The 14,619-nt window shown below is 42.6% G+C and overlaps 1 protein-coding gene across 1 annotated transcript in view; it reads left to right on the top strand.

The window, feature by feature from the left end:
* The window catches only part of PAPPA2 (pappalysin 2), a 269,440-nt gene that overhangs the window by 232,624 nt on the left and 22,197 nt on the right, over positions 1–14,619 (top strand). The window contains exon 20 of the mRNA XM_027609924.2: positions 1,436–1,507. Coding sequence (XP_027465725.2) covers positions 1,436–1,507 — 72 coding nt within the window. The remainder of the gene's footprint in view (positions 1–1,435; positions 1,508–14,619) is intronic.

Below are 14,619 nucleotides of genomic sequence, written 5' to 3'. Positions count from 1 at the left end.
TCCTTTCCAGGTAGCAGAGCCATTGTTTATATGCAAATGGTCTGCCTAAGTGGCTTTTAGTGCAGAATACCTCAGTTTTTAGTAGGCTGAACACCCCTATTGTGTTTACCGCGTATATTTGTAGGATCCTGTATAGATTTGATAATCCTTTTTTTTTTCAGTGTAATGAAAACTTAAAACCAAGTCACTTTCTATGCTATTACAATATGGAATTACGAATATCAGAAATTGTTAGGATATATGGTATTTATCTCCTCTTTAGGGAAACGGTAAAAGAGGAGTTTTAGTTTATAGCAGTACAACTCCAGGAAAATCTTGCAGACTCCCATTCTCATAACTATGAGTTGTATATTCATATACCTACATATTAATATATGCAAATGTCTCCAATCTGATTATTGCACAGTCTTGGCATTCTAGAATGTATAATTTCCAATTACTGGAAGCGCTATCTTGTGTAAAGCTCATATCTGACCGTGTATTATTTTTCTTGTGATTGCACTGTATTCCTAGCGCAGTGAATTTACATGTGCGTATGAAAGTCTACAAATGACTGGGTTGACAGCCGGCTATGGAGAGAATCTCCTTTTCTCCCTGAAGCCTCCTGTGGGACTTTCTCTTTTCCTGAAGTGTATCTTTTGAAATTTTAGAAGACAAAAATTAAAAGGAGAAAGCTCAATGATAAGTATCATTCAACAAAGAGTAGATGACTGTTTGTTTAAGTGCACATCTGGAAATGGCCATTGGGACAGAGACAGTCACCAGTGTTTAATACGAATGTGGTTTTGCTCTCTCCAGTTTGATGCGGGTGCCATTTCGAGCCCCAGGGGCACGTTAACCCTATTTGTCCAATGTGTAGACCTTCTTTTATTTCCCACGAGGAAGCGATAAATGTGCTAACAAGAGCTGCAGTTTGTGCAATGTATTCTCTGGTCCTTGCTTGGCACTCACATCTTATCATCTAGGATTCTTGAGATCCATTTTTAGTTCAAGACTCCTCTTGTGAAACTATATTTCTCAGCCCTTAAAAATCCACAGTGCTTCCTGGTCAACGCAGACAGCTCACAGTTTCTTGTAATGTTATTAAAAACTTCAAAAACAAATGGAAACAATCTTATGCCTAGAACCAAATTAAACTCATCACAACATTGAGGATGCTTTCTAAAATTATACCTACACCTCTCTGGAAATTTTGATACTTTGGGGGGGGCGAAGGAGGATGAAGAGGGTGAGAGTTCCCCCTTGGCACCAGCTGGCAGGATTAGCAGTTCCTCAGGAAAGACCAACTGGCCTCGGCCCTCTGGATGGAGCACAGCCAGGGTCTCCCTCCTCAGGGAATGAGGTTGGGCTCTAAAGGGGAGCTCAGGATTTGCCCCTTCTCTTACTGACCAGGGCTCTTTGTTTTTGTTTTCTGTTCTTTCCTCTTCCCCTTCAGAGCATCGTATGCACTGGGCGGCGCCAATGGCACCCAGACCCCGTCCTGGTCCACTGCATTCAGTCGTGTGAGGTAAGCTGCCTCCCCCTCCCAAACCCAGACTAGAGTTCTCTAGTCTGCTTAACTCACAGGGAGTTGAGTCTTTCTAATTCAAGATCTTGCTCCTGTGCCCTTTGTTTAATCTCATATTTAGCTCTCCAATCCCCAAATTACAGATACTAGGATTTATTTTTCTCTTCATCTTCTTCTCCTCCTCCGCTTCCTCCTCCTCCTCCTCAATATGAAACACTTTGTGCAGATTTGTCTCTTGAAAAACACGACTATCTGGCAACCATGGCAATGATTAGCTGGTTTTGAGTAACAGCCACAGCCCCAGAAGGACAGCTGCTCTCTGGGTCAGGAAGATGCCCCCCTCTCCCTGTGGCTTCTTACCTAGTGCGCATCCCTCGTTAACATCAACTGCCTGGGTCATGCAGGCATCTAGGTTCTCAGCCTCTGAGGTAGACCTATACTCCACCGTTGATTAACTCAAACCAGACCTTTACTTCCTCAGGAAATCCTATGTACTTCTTCACACAGGGGAGTCCCTTCTAGTAGGGGGAGGGAGTAAGGCTCTGCCTCATTCTTGACTCTTCTTCACAATAACTCCTGCTAATCTAGCTAAGGAATTCCTTACTGAAGGAGACTGACCCAGGAATCCTGACATGGGCAGGTGGGGGGGGGGGCGCACTTTTCTCTCTCTCTCTCTCTCTCTCATACACACACACACACACACACACACACACACACACACACACACACACACACGATTTAAACCCTCTCACCCTGGGGATAGCCCCTCAGTCACAATACATTTTGCCATCCAAATCTCTCACTGCAAGTAATTAAGCCACTTAGCAGTGACACTGGGTAATTCTGGCTGCTCCTTGTGTGCTAGCAAGAGCTGTTGCACCGCTACTGATTTCCAGCACCCTCCCCCAACACACACCCAACCCACATGCTTGTCAGTCCCTGGGCTCTTCTGTATCCCTGTTTCTCTTTATCTAATTCTGGGAAACTGGGATCTACATGAGGCCAAAGAGGGGGAAAGGGTGGGGATTGAGACAAAGAGAAAACTGGGTGGGGGAAATGACACCAATAAAATAGTGTTCTGAGAGTCCACCAGGAAAAACGCTAGCATGGAGTATGCTTCGTTACAGCATGGGCCAACAAAACAGCTCATCTTCTGCCATCATTAGAAAAACAGATGGCAATAGGGTGGGGAGGAGGGGCAGTGACTCATCCACTGGGCAGGGGGTAAAAAGAGGGAAGAGGAGGCCAGGGAAGGAGGGAGATAAACAGACAGAGGACTCAGAACTGGGAAGAGATCAAAGGAATCCTGAGAATTCCCTTCTGCTGCTTCTATGCGTGATGGCAAGAGGGAGGGTGGGTGACAGGGCTTGGAGCTGGCTTCCGTGTTTCCCAGAAGGTTACAACACAGAGCTTTCCCCATGTGTCCTCCCCTCCTCACTGAACCCCCAGCATGTCCTCTGGATCCCTTAACCAGAGCTTCCTAGGCTTCTATCCTTCCTAGCTTTTGTTGATGTGACAAGGAAAAACTTTACTCCCTCCTCTGACTCCCCTGCCCAACTGCTGCTGTGCGCAACTGAGCCTTGACCACCTGACGGCTGTTGGTACCCCTGCTCCAGTGGTTCTCAAGGTGTGGCCGATGGGGTGGAAGGAAGAAGCAGAAAAAAAAAAAAAAAAAAGAGTATGAATACGCACCAGAAAGGAAAGGAGTCAGACAGGGGAGGAGAAGGAGAAGCAACTCTGAAGATATAAGTAGTAAGAAATGCAGAGAGGGGGTAAACTGGAGAAAGAAAGGACAAGAGAGGCTGGAACTGGCCACTTGGCAGACACCTAATTCTTTACTGGAAAAAGTCAGCTAAATATATTAGGGACAACTGAAGAGTGTCAAAGACAGACGGAGGGAAAACAGACCCAGAGGCAAGATAAACCAAAGAGGGCTCGGTGGATGAGAGGAAGTTTTAAAAGTGCTGCACAGAAATCTGAGCTCAAATTAGACATTTGTTCCCCAGTATCTAAAAGGAGTTTTCTTTTTTTGCTTTCCAGTACTGAATATAACTCTAAGATGTCCCCGTGAGACATCTAGCCTTGTAAAAGTGAAGTACCTCATTTTTCATGTCTCTCAGTGAGCTCAAAACAGTGAATCCATCACCTTGCTATCCCGTATCCATGTCCCGCTTCCTGTCCCGTCTGCTCTTTTGTGTCCTACCCCCTTTGCCACCGAGTTTTCACCTTCAATTCTCCATCATTCTATGGCTCTTGCATTCTTTAAGAGACAGCTTTAAGGGGTTCTCTACAACATCTTATGTAAATAATACCACCTTCTCATTGCCACTGCGTTTACCTTGTCTCAGCAAGAATATGTGCATACTACAGGTTCACAATCCAAACTTGTTCATACATTAAATTCTATGTTTCTGTTTGTTTCTCAAAACTTAACTTGATACTCCTCCTATTTTTCCTGACCTGCCCCTCTTCATACTATCTATTTATTTTGTAAATTGCATATGGGCAGGGAATGCTAACTTGGTTGGTGGAAGGACTTTGGAGTCACGCAAATGTAAATTCAAATCTGAGGCCAGCTGAATGGTGTGAGCCTTGTGTCTTAAGCTGTACTGGGGATGACAAAGCTCTTCTAAGGAGTGTGTCAAGGAATTAATGTGATGTACATGAAGTGTTTAAGCACCATGCCATGTCTGGTCCATAGCTGATGGGTATGAAGTAGTGGCATTCCTGGTGAACTGTTAGGCACTTTGTAAATGCTTACTGGGTGAGGAAAGCAGAAAGCGGGAGGCAAAACTGCTAGTGTGGCCTCAGGGTGAGTAGGTGTAAACCCTGAGGTTGGGAAAAGGGAAAGAACAAGAGAAGAAAGGGGAAACAGGCCATTCCCGTGGAAGCCCCCTGAGATCCATAATTCACAGAGCACGTGGAGACAGTTGCCAGGTCCAGTCAGTCACCAGGCCAGTCAGTCACCAGATCATTCCATGAGTAACTCTCCTCATTTCTACCATTGTGTCCCTTCTTGGGGGGCCTCAGCATTTCCTACCTGGGCTACTGCGTTGGTTTCCTGATTGTTCTTCCTCCTCCCAGACCTGTGCTCATTAAAATTACAGACAAGTATACAAATGGTCTAGGATAACTGTGCAGAAAACAAACCCTTATTCTGCCAAATGGTTGTCCAATAATGTGTACTCTTTTCCCAACATGGCAAGAGAAAGAGAGCCTCCAGGGGGCATCTTCATTTTGTGGGGCGATAATTGAAGCAAGTGTTCACTCCATCTGTGAACACTCTGATACTGTCAGGTCACATGTGTTACCCTCTCTGGTATTTTCCCCTCCATTCCTTCCTTTCTCTTTCATAAAGTCATATTTATTAATTCTGCCGAAGTCCACAGTCCTAAGTTCCACTTAAACTAAGAACATCTTGTTCTCCAGGGAATGCAGCTGGGAATAAAGACCACACTTACAACCTCCTTTTGGAGAGAAAAGACTAATTTCCCTTCTGCCAGATGATTAAAATTGAGTGCCCACTGACCTCAGGTTTGGTGCTGCTTTTTCTGTGAGCATGTATTTCTTGCAAGTGTATTGTGTCCTTCTCAGCAGCCACCATTTTGCATTATAGTTTCTGACACTCTCTCTTTGCCCCTTTGCTGTTTTGTGGAGTGGTGCCCTTCCCTTTTCAAAAGTGGGAGCTGTGAAGGAAGACAGAGGCAGAATGATGTTTGAATAATTAGGATCAAATGCTGACTCTACTCTTGTTCACTGTGTGGGGATAGGGTCATATTGAAACGATGATATATATTAAGAATCCAGAAATAGTCAGGTTCCACCCCGTTTATATCTTCATGAGTGTTTATTATACAGTATAGGTAGTCATGGTTAATTGATGTTCTTCAGGCTCCCAGTAAAACTTAGAAAGCCTTTTAAGATTTTGTGGGAATTTCAAGTAAGTCTTTCTGGGCATTTAGCTGCCATTTCTCCTGTAAATTCTTATGCATACCCTTACAGATGTCTATTACCTTACTTACCACATTATTTCAAGATTTTTGGAAATGTCCATCCCTCTGACAGACTGCAGGCTCCCAAGTGTCAGATGTGTGTTTTATTTATTTTTGTATCCCTCTGAAAAACATAGCCTAATTCTTCAGTGACACCTGTTGCTATTCTAAAGGCGGGGACAGAGAGTTGAAGGTAGAACTTTGACTTTGAGAGTCTTAAATTGAAAAAGATTGAATCAGTCTTCTGAGAAGCAGCACAGTAGAAATAAATAGAAGGAGGAGTAAAGAATAGAAACCTTGTCATGCACAGAATCAGAAAACCTAGCAGCAGATACAGTGAGGACCACATGGAATAGCAGAAGAAAGGCTGTCTGGCGCATAGAGGCAGGCTTGAACCTCCATTCCATCCTTTATCACATGATTCCTTAGGCAAGTCAGTTAACTTCTCTGAATTTAAGTTCCCTCAGCTTTAAATCAGATGGATAAGATTTATCTTTTAAACTTGTTAGTCAGATAACCAGCTTCAGAAAAGTATGGAGACACACCCATGGGGATATAGCCTGGGGCCTTCAGAGAGGTTACACACCAGTAATGTGTGGGTCATGCTAATTTTTAAGGAACCACTGCACACCTCTCTTGTTTCTGAGGGTTTTTGATCTTAATCAAAAGATTAAGATTTTGATTACATTTTGATCTTAATTATACCCATGGTTCCTTCTCTTAAAGGGCCACTGTTCAGATTTGTGGCCGTCTTGGTTAGCCTTGATTTCTTAGTCACTGGATGGGTTGCATTTTGGAAATTTGTTGGCATTGTCCTTTCTTGGCATCTCTTCAAGACCAGTCCTGCTTTTGGTTTTACTGCTTCCATCCTGGTACCAGCTGGCAAGAGAAAACTCAGACTAAGGATAGATAGGAGAGTCAGAACATGATAAAGGACGTACAAGCACTTCTTGTATGAATGTTCATTAAACATTAGTTGAGCGTGTGATAAACATTAATTGAATTTCATTTATCAGTAATACTGAGTGGTTTCTGTTACAAAACGAAAGTTATGCTCCTTGCCACTCTTCATCCTCATACAACAGTGACGGGCAATACACATGTCTTTGCTTATACCCCAAGGAGAAAAGAGGCCAGGCTGATTTAGAGGGAGATTTGGTCAAGGATTGCTTAATAGGACTCTGGTGCCCTATCTAATCCATTCTGATGTTCTCAAATGAATGAAGCGCCCTCAGAGAGCTGGAGGGAAGCTGTGTAGTATATACCATTTTAAAGGCAAAGGGGGTTGAGCAATAATGTCTGCATGCCTGCAAATTTGATTTTTCTACTAGAAACAGGTCTAGGACAGTTTTCTCTAAGTCCAAGTCCTATCCTTATAAGGAACATGCCCTCCCTTACCACCTCCATGTTTTGTGCCAGAATGATAAGAAATCACTTCTTAAGTTTAGCAGATGTGCCATTCTAGTCCAAATGAGAGAGCCCCCATTTAAGATGGCAGCTAAGGGGTTTGACCATGAGGTGGATTGTTACGGTAGATTGTGCAGGATGGGGTGGCTCATCCAGTGGAATACTCAAGACTTGTTCTGGCCACACCCCAATCTTTACTCATTTCACACAGGCAAAGGAGTTGGTGGGTCATTTTTGTAAAAAGTGTGCGAAAGAATTACCTGGGGTTCTAATTTTTTTTTAGAGATTTTATTTATTTGAGAGAGAGAGGGAGAGAAGGAGAGAGAGCATGGGGAGGGGCAGAGGGAGAGAGAGAATCTCAAGCAGACTCCACGCTGAGCACGGCATGGCTCCATCTCACAAGATGGAGATGCGGGGCTCCATCCCATGACCCCAAGATCACAACATAAGCCAAAATCAAGAGTCGGACACTCAACCGACTGAGCCACCCAGGCGCCCCTTGGATTCTTATTTTTAAAGTGCAGATTCTTAGGTTCTGCCCCTTCTTCCCCATTCTTACATATCAAGTCTGATGATGTGAGGTCCAAGAATTTGCTTTAGGGTGCTTCTAATGCAGGTGGTTGTCAACTGCACTTTGAGAAACACTGAGCAGGGATAAATGAATACACTCCTCAATAATGGTACACAGCAGCACCTTGCATCTTGGGAGAAAAGGATCCATCTTCCAGCAGTTCTTGAAAAAAAATGAATATATCACCTGAAATAGAATGCAGGTTAGAGAGGTCAAGGACAGAGGTAGAAACGTCTGGCAGAGAGTAGTAAAACTAAAATTCTTAGAAGCCAGAAAACACTGGATTGTTTTAAAATTATAGTGAAAATTTTTTCATCATGGGTAAAGAGCAACAATAAGCTACATGGCAATAAGTATACGTGGGACCAAGAGAAAACTTGAGTGTTTCATTGTTTTTCATTCTTCTCGCCACTGGTCTGATCCTGTTTTCTCTTTAGATCTAGCCATTAGAAACTACAGACTGTGTTGAAGGTAACAAGAATAATAGCAAAAAAAAAAAGAATAATATCAAAAGCTTGATAATAATTCATTTGGGGTCAAAAATCAAAAGCAACTGGGATTTTTAAGCCAAAGAAGAGAAGGATGAAGATTAACGTAGTAAATATTTTCATGTTGTAAATATTTTACCTACAGAAGAGTTAACAGTCACCATCTCCCAATAAGAACAGAACAGAAAATAATGGGCTTAAAAACTGAATGAACTATTTAAATCTGTGCGAAATATCCTGGCAGTGTTAGACTTTATACAAGGTTTTATTTTTTTTTAAGATTTTATTTATTTATTTGAGAGAGAGAGAATGAGAGAGAGAGAGCACGAGAGGGAGGAGGGTCAGAGGGAGAAGCAGACTCCCTGCTGAGCGGGGAGCTCGACGTGGGACTCGATCCCGGGACTCCAGGATCATGACCTGAGCCGAAGGCAGTCGCTTAACCAACTGAGCCACCCAGGCACCCTATACGAGGTTTTAAAGAGGTGTGTTTAAAAGGTGTATTAGCCTTTGGAGAATTTTAAGGGGATATGTATTGTCCTCTCTATAAGATGGTTAAATATTTTCTACTGCATTAAACACAGAAAATGTTTTGGTATTCTCTTTCCCTGTAGATCTAGCATGCCATGGATTTAAATGTAAATATATTTGTGTTTTCTTAAAGCAACTGGTAGAGATACTTGCCTGTATCCTTGCCATAGGAGTACTCCTTTGACAGGAATTTGTATAGGAGAGCATTGGGCTTGGAAAGACCAGGTGAGGAGGAGCTGGGGACAAATTTAGCTTCAGCAGAGTGGCTGCATTTACTTAAATGTAGGTGGGCAGTTGTATTTTTTTACACATTTAGTAGTTGATACCAACAATGCTTCCATCCTTAATTCGTTCCATCTGCTACACCATTCCTTGGATTCTTTCTTCTGTGTTGTCTTGGACCTCTCTCTGCCTCCCTTTTATTATTTATATTCCAGATGGTAGCCCTGTTAGCTGTGCTTCTTGATCACTCATGGGCACTGCCTCGGTTTACTGCTAAGTCTATGGATGCAGGGGCTAGTATAAAATTCATGAGGTAGAAATGATGGCATGAAAATCACATTTTTATTGTATCTTTTTTTCTTGCCCAGAGTTTGAGCCAAGAGAGAGGTGCTAGAGTCAGACCAAAAAGTCCTGTTCTAAGAGATGTGCTTTATTCTCGGGCACAGACTGTCTACAGATCTGAATGAGATGATCTGAGGTCAGGGAAGGGAGAGGATGGCAGGGGGCGTGCGCACACACGCATGTGTGTTACTAACGGTGTTATAGTTCTGCATATCTGACCACATGAAGTTCCACTGCAGGGTGGCAAAACCTATCAACACGATCATAAATTTGAGGGATCTTTATTCTTCAAGGTGAAATGCAGTGTGTGAGCATCTGGGAGACACCACTGCAGAAGTCCCACATTCCCAGTGGCAGCTAAACTGGCTGGCCCTCCTCCGGGAAAGCAGGAAGGAACATTTTCTCCCAAGTGAAATATTTGAAGACTGAAGTGAGTCAGACAGTGTTGTATTTCACCCCTAGGGCTGCCTGAGCCTCGAGTGAGAGCAGTGACACTTGAGCCTGCACCTGCAGAGAGATCTAGGACATACCAGGGCCCCGGAGGGCCCTGGCTACAGCCCCAGCACCAGGCCACCTGTTAGCAGTGCAGACTCTCGGGTCCCGCTCTGGGCTTCCAATTCAGATGCACTGGGGGCGGGCTGGGGGAACACCACCCAGTTGTGCGGATCCTCCAGGTGGCTCCCGCGCACTCCGGGCTTTGTAACCTGCTGGTCTCCAGAGCTGGAGGAAAACAGCTCGCTAGTGACAGCTGTGGGGGACTTGAAGAATACATCGATACTAAGATCCCAGGTCTGATTCGAAATCTCTCCTTTCTCTTCCCCTCAGCTTCAGTGAAACCTGTTCGGCCATTCTTTTCTCAGTCTTTTCTCATTTCTACCCTTACGGTTTATCACTACAACTATGCTTCAGAACACCGTTCCATCCACAGAGAGTCACAAATTACTCTTAATAACTACCCGAGGCTTGAACTTCGAAGCATGACCAGATGGGACTGTGACTGGTTTTTAAAAAAAAAAGAAAGAAAGAAAGAAAGAAAGAAAACCTCTCACCTGAGTATGTCTTTATAAGTACCTTCGTAAAAAGAGAAAAATGAATCCTTTTTATGATATCTGTATTCAGAAAACCAAATGTTCTATTCCGACTTTATCACTTGTGCACTGTGTGATTGTGAAGTGGTTTAACTTCTCGTTCCCTTTCTATTTATATTTGGTCATTCAAATAATAGCCAGCAATTAAACTTCTCTTTGCCACATTTTAGCTGTTTACAGATCACATATAATAACCATTCCTTCCCTGCTGATTCTCAGGGGACAGATCATATGGGCTTACTTTTGTTTTACATTCTTGCCAAGTTCTTTAGGATCCATGGGTGAAGAGGGACCATAAAAATGTAATTATGGTAAGAATAATAAGGTCACAGATGCCAATAATGGGGACAGCTACTCTGCTTCTGGTAAGGATAGTGTAGGTTCTTACAAATCTAAACCTAAATATGTGTTAGCCATGTTAAAAATCCAGAGAAAAATGGAAAATTAGCTTAAGTTGGAGCTGTCTTCCAGGCTTACTGACTGCCAAATTCCAATCCCCTTGAGATTTGTTTGTGAATTTCTCTGCCAGTTTTGTGCAATCTCTGCACCAGGCTGAAAATCCGGGCATGTCTTTCGGCTTGTCCAGAGTCCCATTCGGTTCAGGGCTCTACTTTAGATCCTCCAGCTGGAATCTCTGAAAATCAGACTCCAAATGTTAATTAGGACTAGGTTTTCATTTTGAAAGCTAAAACCGTTGTTTTTTTTTTTCCCCCCTCACTTTTTAAAAAAGTGAAACACTGAAAGCACGACCATGCAAATTGTAAAACCTCATCTAGATTAACAACATTCATGAGAATTTATGCCTCTCTTCAACTCCCGTGGAGCCATGCTGAGCGTCCTGGTGGGCTTTCTAACTGGCTGCATTTGGCATTCTTTGTCTTCTGGGCTTCCTGGGTGGGCCACTTTCTCACTCTGCTAATTCTCTTTATGACATGGGTTGTCCCTTTTCCTCCTCCCACTGCACCCTTTTCCTGATTACTCTGTGCTTTTCCTTATTTTTCTGTTCTTTTTCTTTATCTTTTCTACCCTGGGCTTGAAGTCAATTTAAATACTACCCACCTGCAAAATTGACATCACAAAACTGCTACCTTCTTTTCTTCAACCTGCCCGACCTTCCAGATGCTTTCCCATGATTCTACTGGGGTTAGGATTAGCAGCGAGCAAATACAATCAGATTCTATCCATAAATAACCTGACCCCTTTCTCACAGGGACATTGCTCCCCTATGATGTCTAACTAGCTTCTAAAATGGGTTTTAAATACAATTAAGCATGATTCAAATACATTTACTGAGACTATTCAGGAATCTATAGAACATTGGTTACTATACTATTTAGCACCATAATTGGCACAATGCCTTTATTAAATAGTCATAGAAGCAAGCTCCTTCAGAAAGTTCACATAGTTTGAGTCATTTCTGATTCATTCTACTAAAGTTGATATTTCTTTAAGTGGGATGATTTGATTATAGACTTTATTATAATGACCAAGTGGTAGCAAGGTACACTATGAAATCTTTTACCTTCTTTCTTAGTCTCTAAAGTACAGATGTCTACCTATATACATATTGTGCGTGTGTGTGGGTGGGTGGGTGGGTATCTGTTCTTCTGACTAACCCAGCAGTGAGTGATGTGACAAAGAAGAGGGTGACTCTCCCAAGTGGATTGCGATTCTTTGCAAATTGCGGCAAACAGGATGTGTAGAAGAAAGGCTACACATTTCAACCCCAGACTAATGGATTTAAATCTCAGCTCCACCCTTATTAGTTATACTTTTGTGTAATGTTTTTTTAAACTGAATTTCAATTCTGTAAAAGTAATACATGTACCTAGTTTAGAAAACCAGTTGGCACCTGTAGGTTTATTTGGAAGATGAGCTGCTCCTCTGCTATCTGACCTCAGGCCCTCTGGGCAGAGAAGATCCTTCTGCGTCTTCTTTGCTTCTTCTGTGTCACTTCTTTTATTTCTTCTGGAAATTACATCTATAAATATCTGCATCCATACACACGTATCTATTTAATAATTCTTCTGCTAATCTTGATTTTTTTTTCATTTAGGACATTATTTACTGACGTCCTAATAGAGAAGATAGGGTTTGAGCTCTCTGATACCATCACTCACAGACATGCACGTGCACACATGTACACTTGTACTGCTGCCTGTTGAGGCCCCTGACACTTCTAATTCTTGAGTTTTCTGGGGTGCAGCTGCATTTCAAACACTTAGGTTTCTGTCTTCTCAAATTTTGTGTATCAGTTGCTACTCGTCCATCCATTTCCCACCGTCCTAAATGTTGACTTCTGTATTGACTGTCTTTCTCTCTCCTATTCTTATTTCTCTTGTGATTTCATACCTTTTTATTCCTTGACAGTCATTTTAGTGGGGTTTGCAGAGGGAACAGATATAAAAACAAATTCCATTCCTATATTTTGCCAGTACTGAGCCTGGCACATAGTACATGCTCAGTGAGCAGCGTACTAACACTTCCTTCAACAGAGGGTATGACGATATGGAAAAACAAGAGACACCTGACAGAGACCACATACCCTATTTTGGTATTTTTTTCCCCTCCATTGCCTTTTCTAACTTATTTCAGCCTAAAGCCGAGCAAAAATCTCTTCAAGTAGTGAGTTCTTGAAAGTGTAAGTTTTAGATAAAGAAGCACTTATTCATGGAATAGATATTGCCCATGCATCGTTGGAGACTCTAGAGATGTGAAAGGAAACAAGACAAGGTTCCTGTCCCCTGTGAACCCCCAGTCTGATTTGGGGGAGAGGTGTGTTCAAAGTCCTGTGGGAACAGTGAAAAGAAAATGATTGTATTTGCTTATAGAGCAGGCAAGAAGTAGGGTGGGACATCAAATTTGGTAAAAAAAAAAAAAATGGTATAGGAACATGGCAGTCGTGTGGAACCTTGAGGGACATAATCATTCCACTAGTTGGGGATAAAGGAAAGCCCTATGGGCAGGGAGGATAGCATGAGCACAAGGCAGGGGTTTGAAAATGCATAGGATGTCTGGAGAACTACCAGAGGACAGGGCATGTGGAGACTACAGGTGAGGTTAGAGAGGTCCAGGCTAGATTAGAAAGAGGCTCGAATGCTGCTATGCTTAGGATACAAGCTTTATTCTGGAGGCATTGAGGAGCCTCACATTGTTTTTTTCGTTTTTGTTTTTGTTTTTGTTTTTGTTTTTACTGGTAACAACATCACATTGATACACTGTTGGAGATGAAGCCCATGGAGAAGGACCAGGTGATCAGTAGAATGGTTAGGATACAATGTCTGTATTTTAAGAAATGAGGTGAGAACCCAGACTTGACCTCTGCCAATAGAGATGGAAAGAAGTAACCATTGAGGGGTTTTCTTTTAAGATGTCAAACTGATTCTAGAATCACAACCCATGGAGAAGATGAGGTTCTGAATCTAACTCACTAGTGCCTGGATAGATAGTGAGTGCCATTAAGCTCTGTAAAGAAAAAGAAGTAGCCCTGTAAGGAGGAAAGAATGGGCTGGGCTTTAGACTGGGTGAGTTTAGTGAAATTGGAAATAGAAGTTCAGGAACACAGTCTCACTCGGTGATTTGGGTTGAGAAATGAGGAAAGATGATGAGAAATAAGGATGATGATTGAAGGTGGCAAGTAGATGAGGTCACGCAAGACATGTGAATGGGGAGAAAAGAGGAAAAGACCTGGCAGGAGGCAGGTGATGTAAGGGAAGAGCAGAGGAAGTGAAACTAGTCAAGGAGACAGAGAGCAAATGATTGGAAAGTAGAAGGAAATGAAGGAGAGAGTGCTCTTAGGAAAACCATGAAAGAAGAGAGACTTCAGAGAGAGAGCTGGTGAATAGCGCTAACTGCTACAGAGTAGACAAACAAAATGAGTATTGACAAGAGACAAGTAGGTTTATGATTTAAGCACTCACTGAAATCCCTGACACAGAGGGAGCAGTGGAGTGGGGGAGAGGGTGATAGGTTGAGAAATAGATAAGAAAGTTGATGCAGCAAATAAAAAATATTGTTTCCGAAAGTTGGCCAGTAGGAGAAGTGGGATGGACAGTAATTTAAGTGGACAACAGTGTCCACAGAAAGACTTTCGACAGGGATGAGACTTGAATATATTTATTGGCTGTGGGTAATAATCTGGTTGAGAGTCTGGAGGCACAAGGTAAAGAAGATAGAAAGGATCACAATACTGTTGGCTCTGAGTTGGGTGGGAAGGAAGTAACAACGACCAAAGACCAAGTCTGTAGAGTAGCAGATGTAATTCAAGAATCCAGGGATTTCATAGACAAAGGTTTCTCATTTCTCTGGGCAGGCTCTCCCATCTCAATTGATGGCAACTTCATACTTCCAGTTGCTCAGGACAAAATCTTTGGTGTCATCTTAATTCCTCTCTTTCTCTCACCCTCCACATCCAGTTCATCGGGGAATCCTAATAGCTTGACCTTTAAAATATGTCCACAGTCTAGTCACTTTT

This window comes from Zalophus californianus, chromosome 10 (genome assembly GCF_009762305.2).
Source record: "Zalophus californianus isolate mZalCal1 chromosome 10, mZalCal1.pri.v2, whole genome shotgun sequence".
NCBI lineage: Eukaryota > Metazoa > Chordata > Mammalia > Carnivora > Otariidae > Zalophus > Zalophus californianus.
The sequence above is the reverse complement of the archived record's forward strand: the minus strand, read 5'-3'. Positions and strand labels throughout refer to the sequence as shown.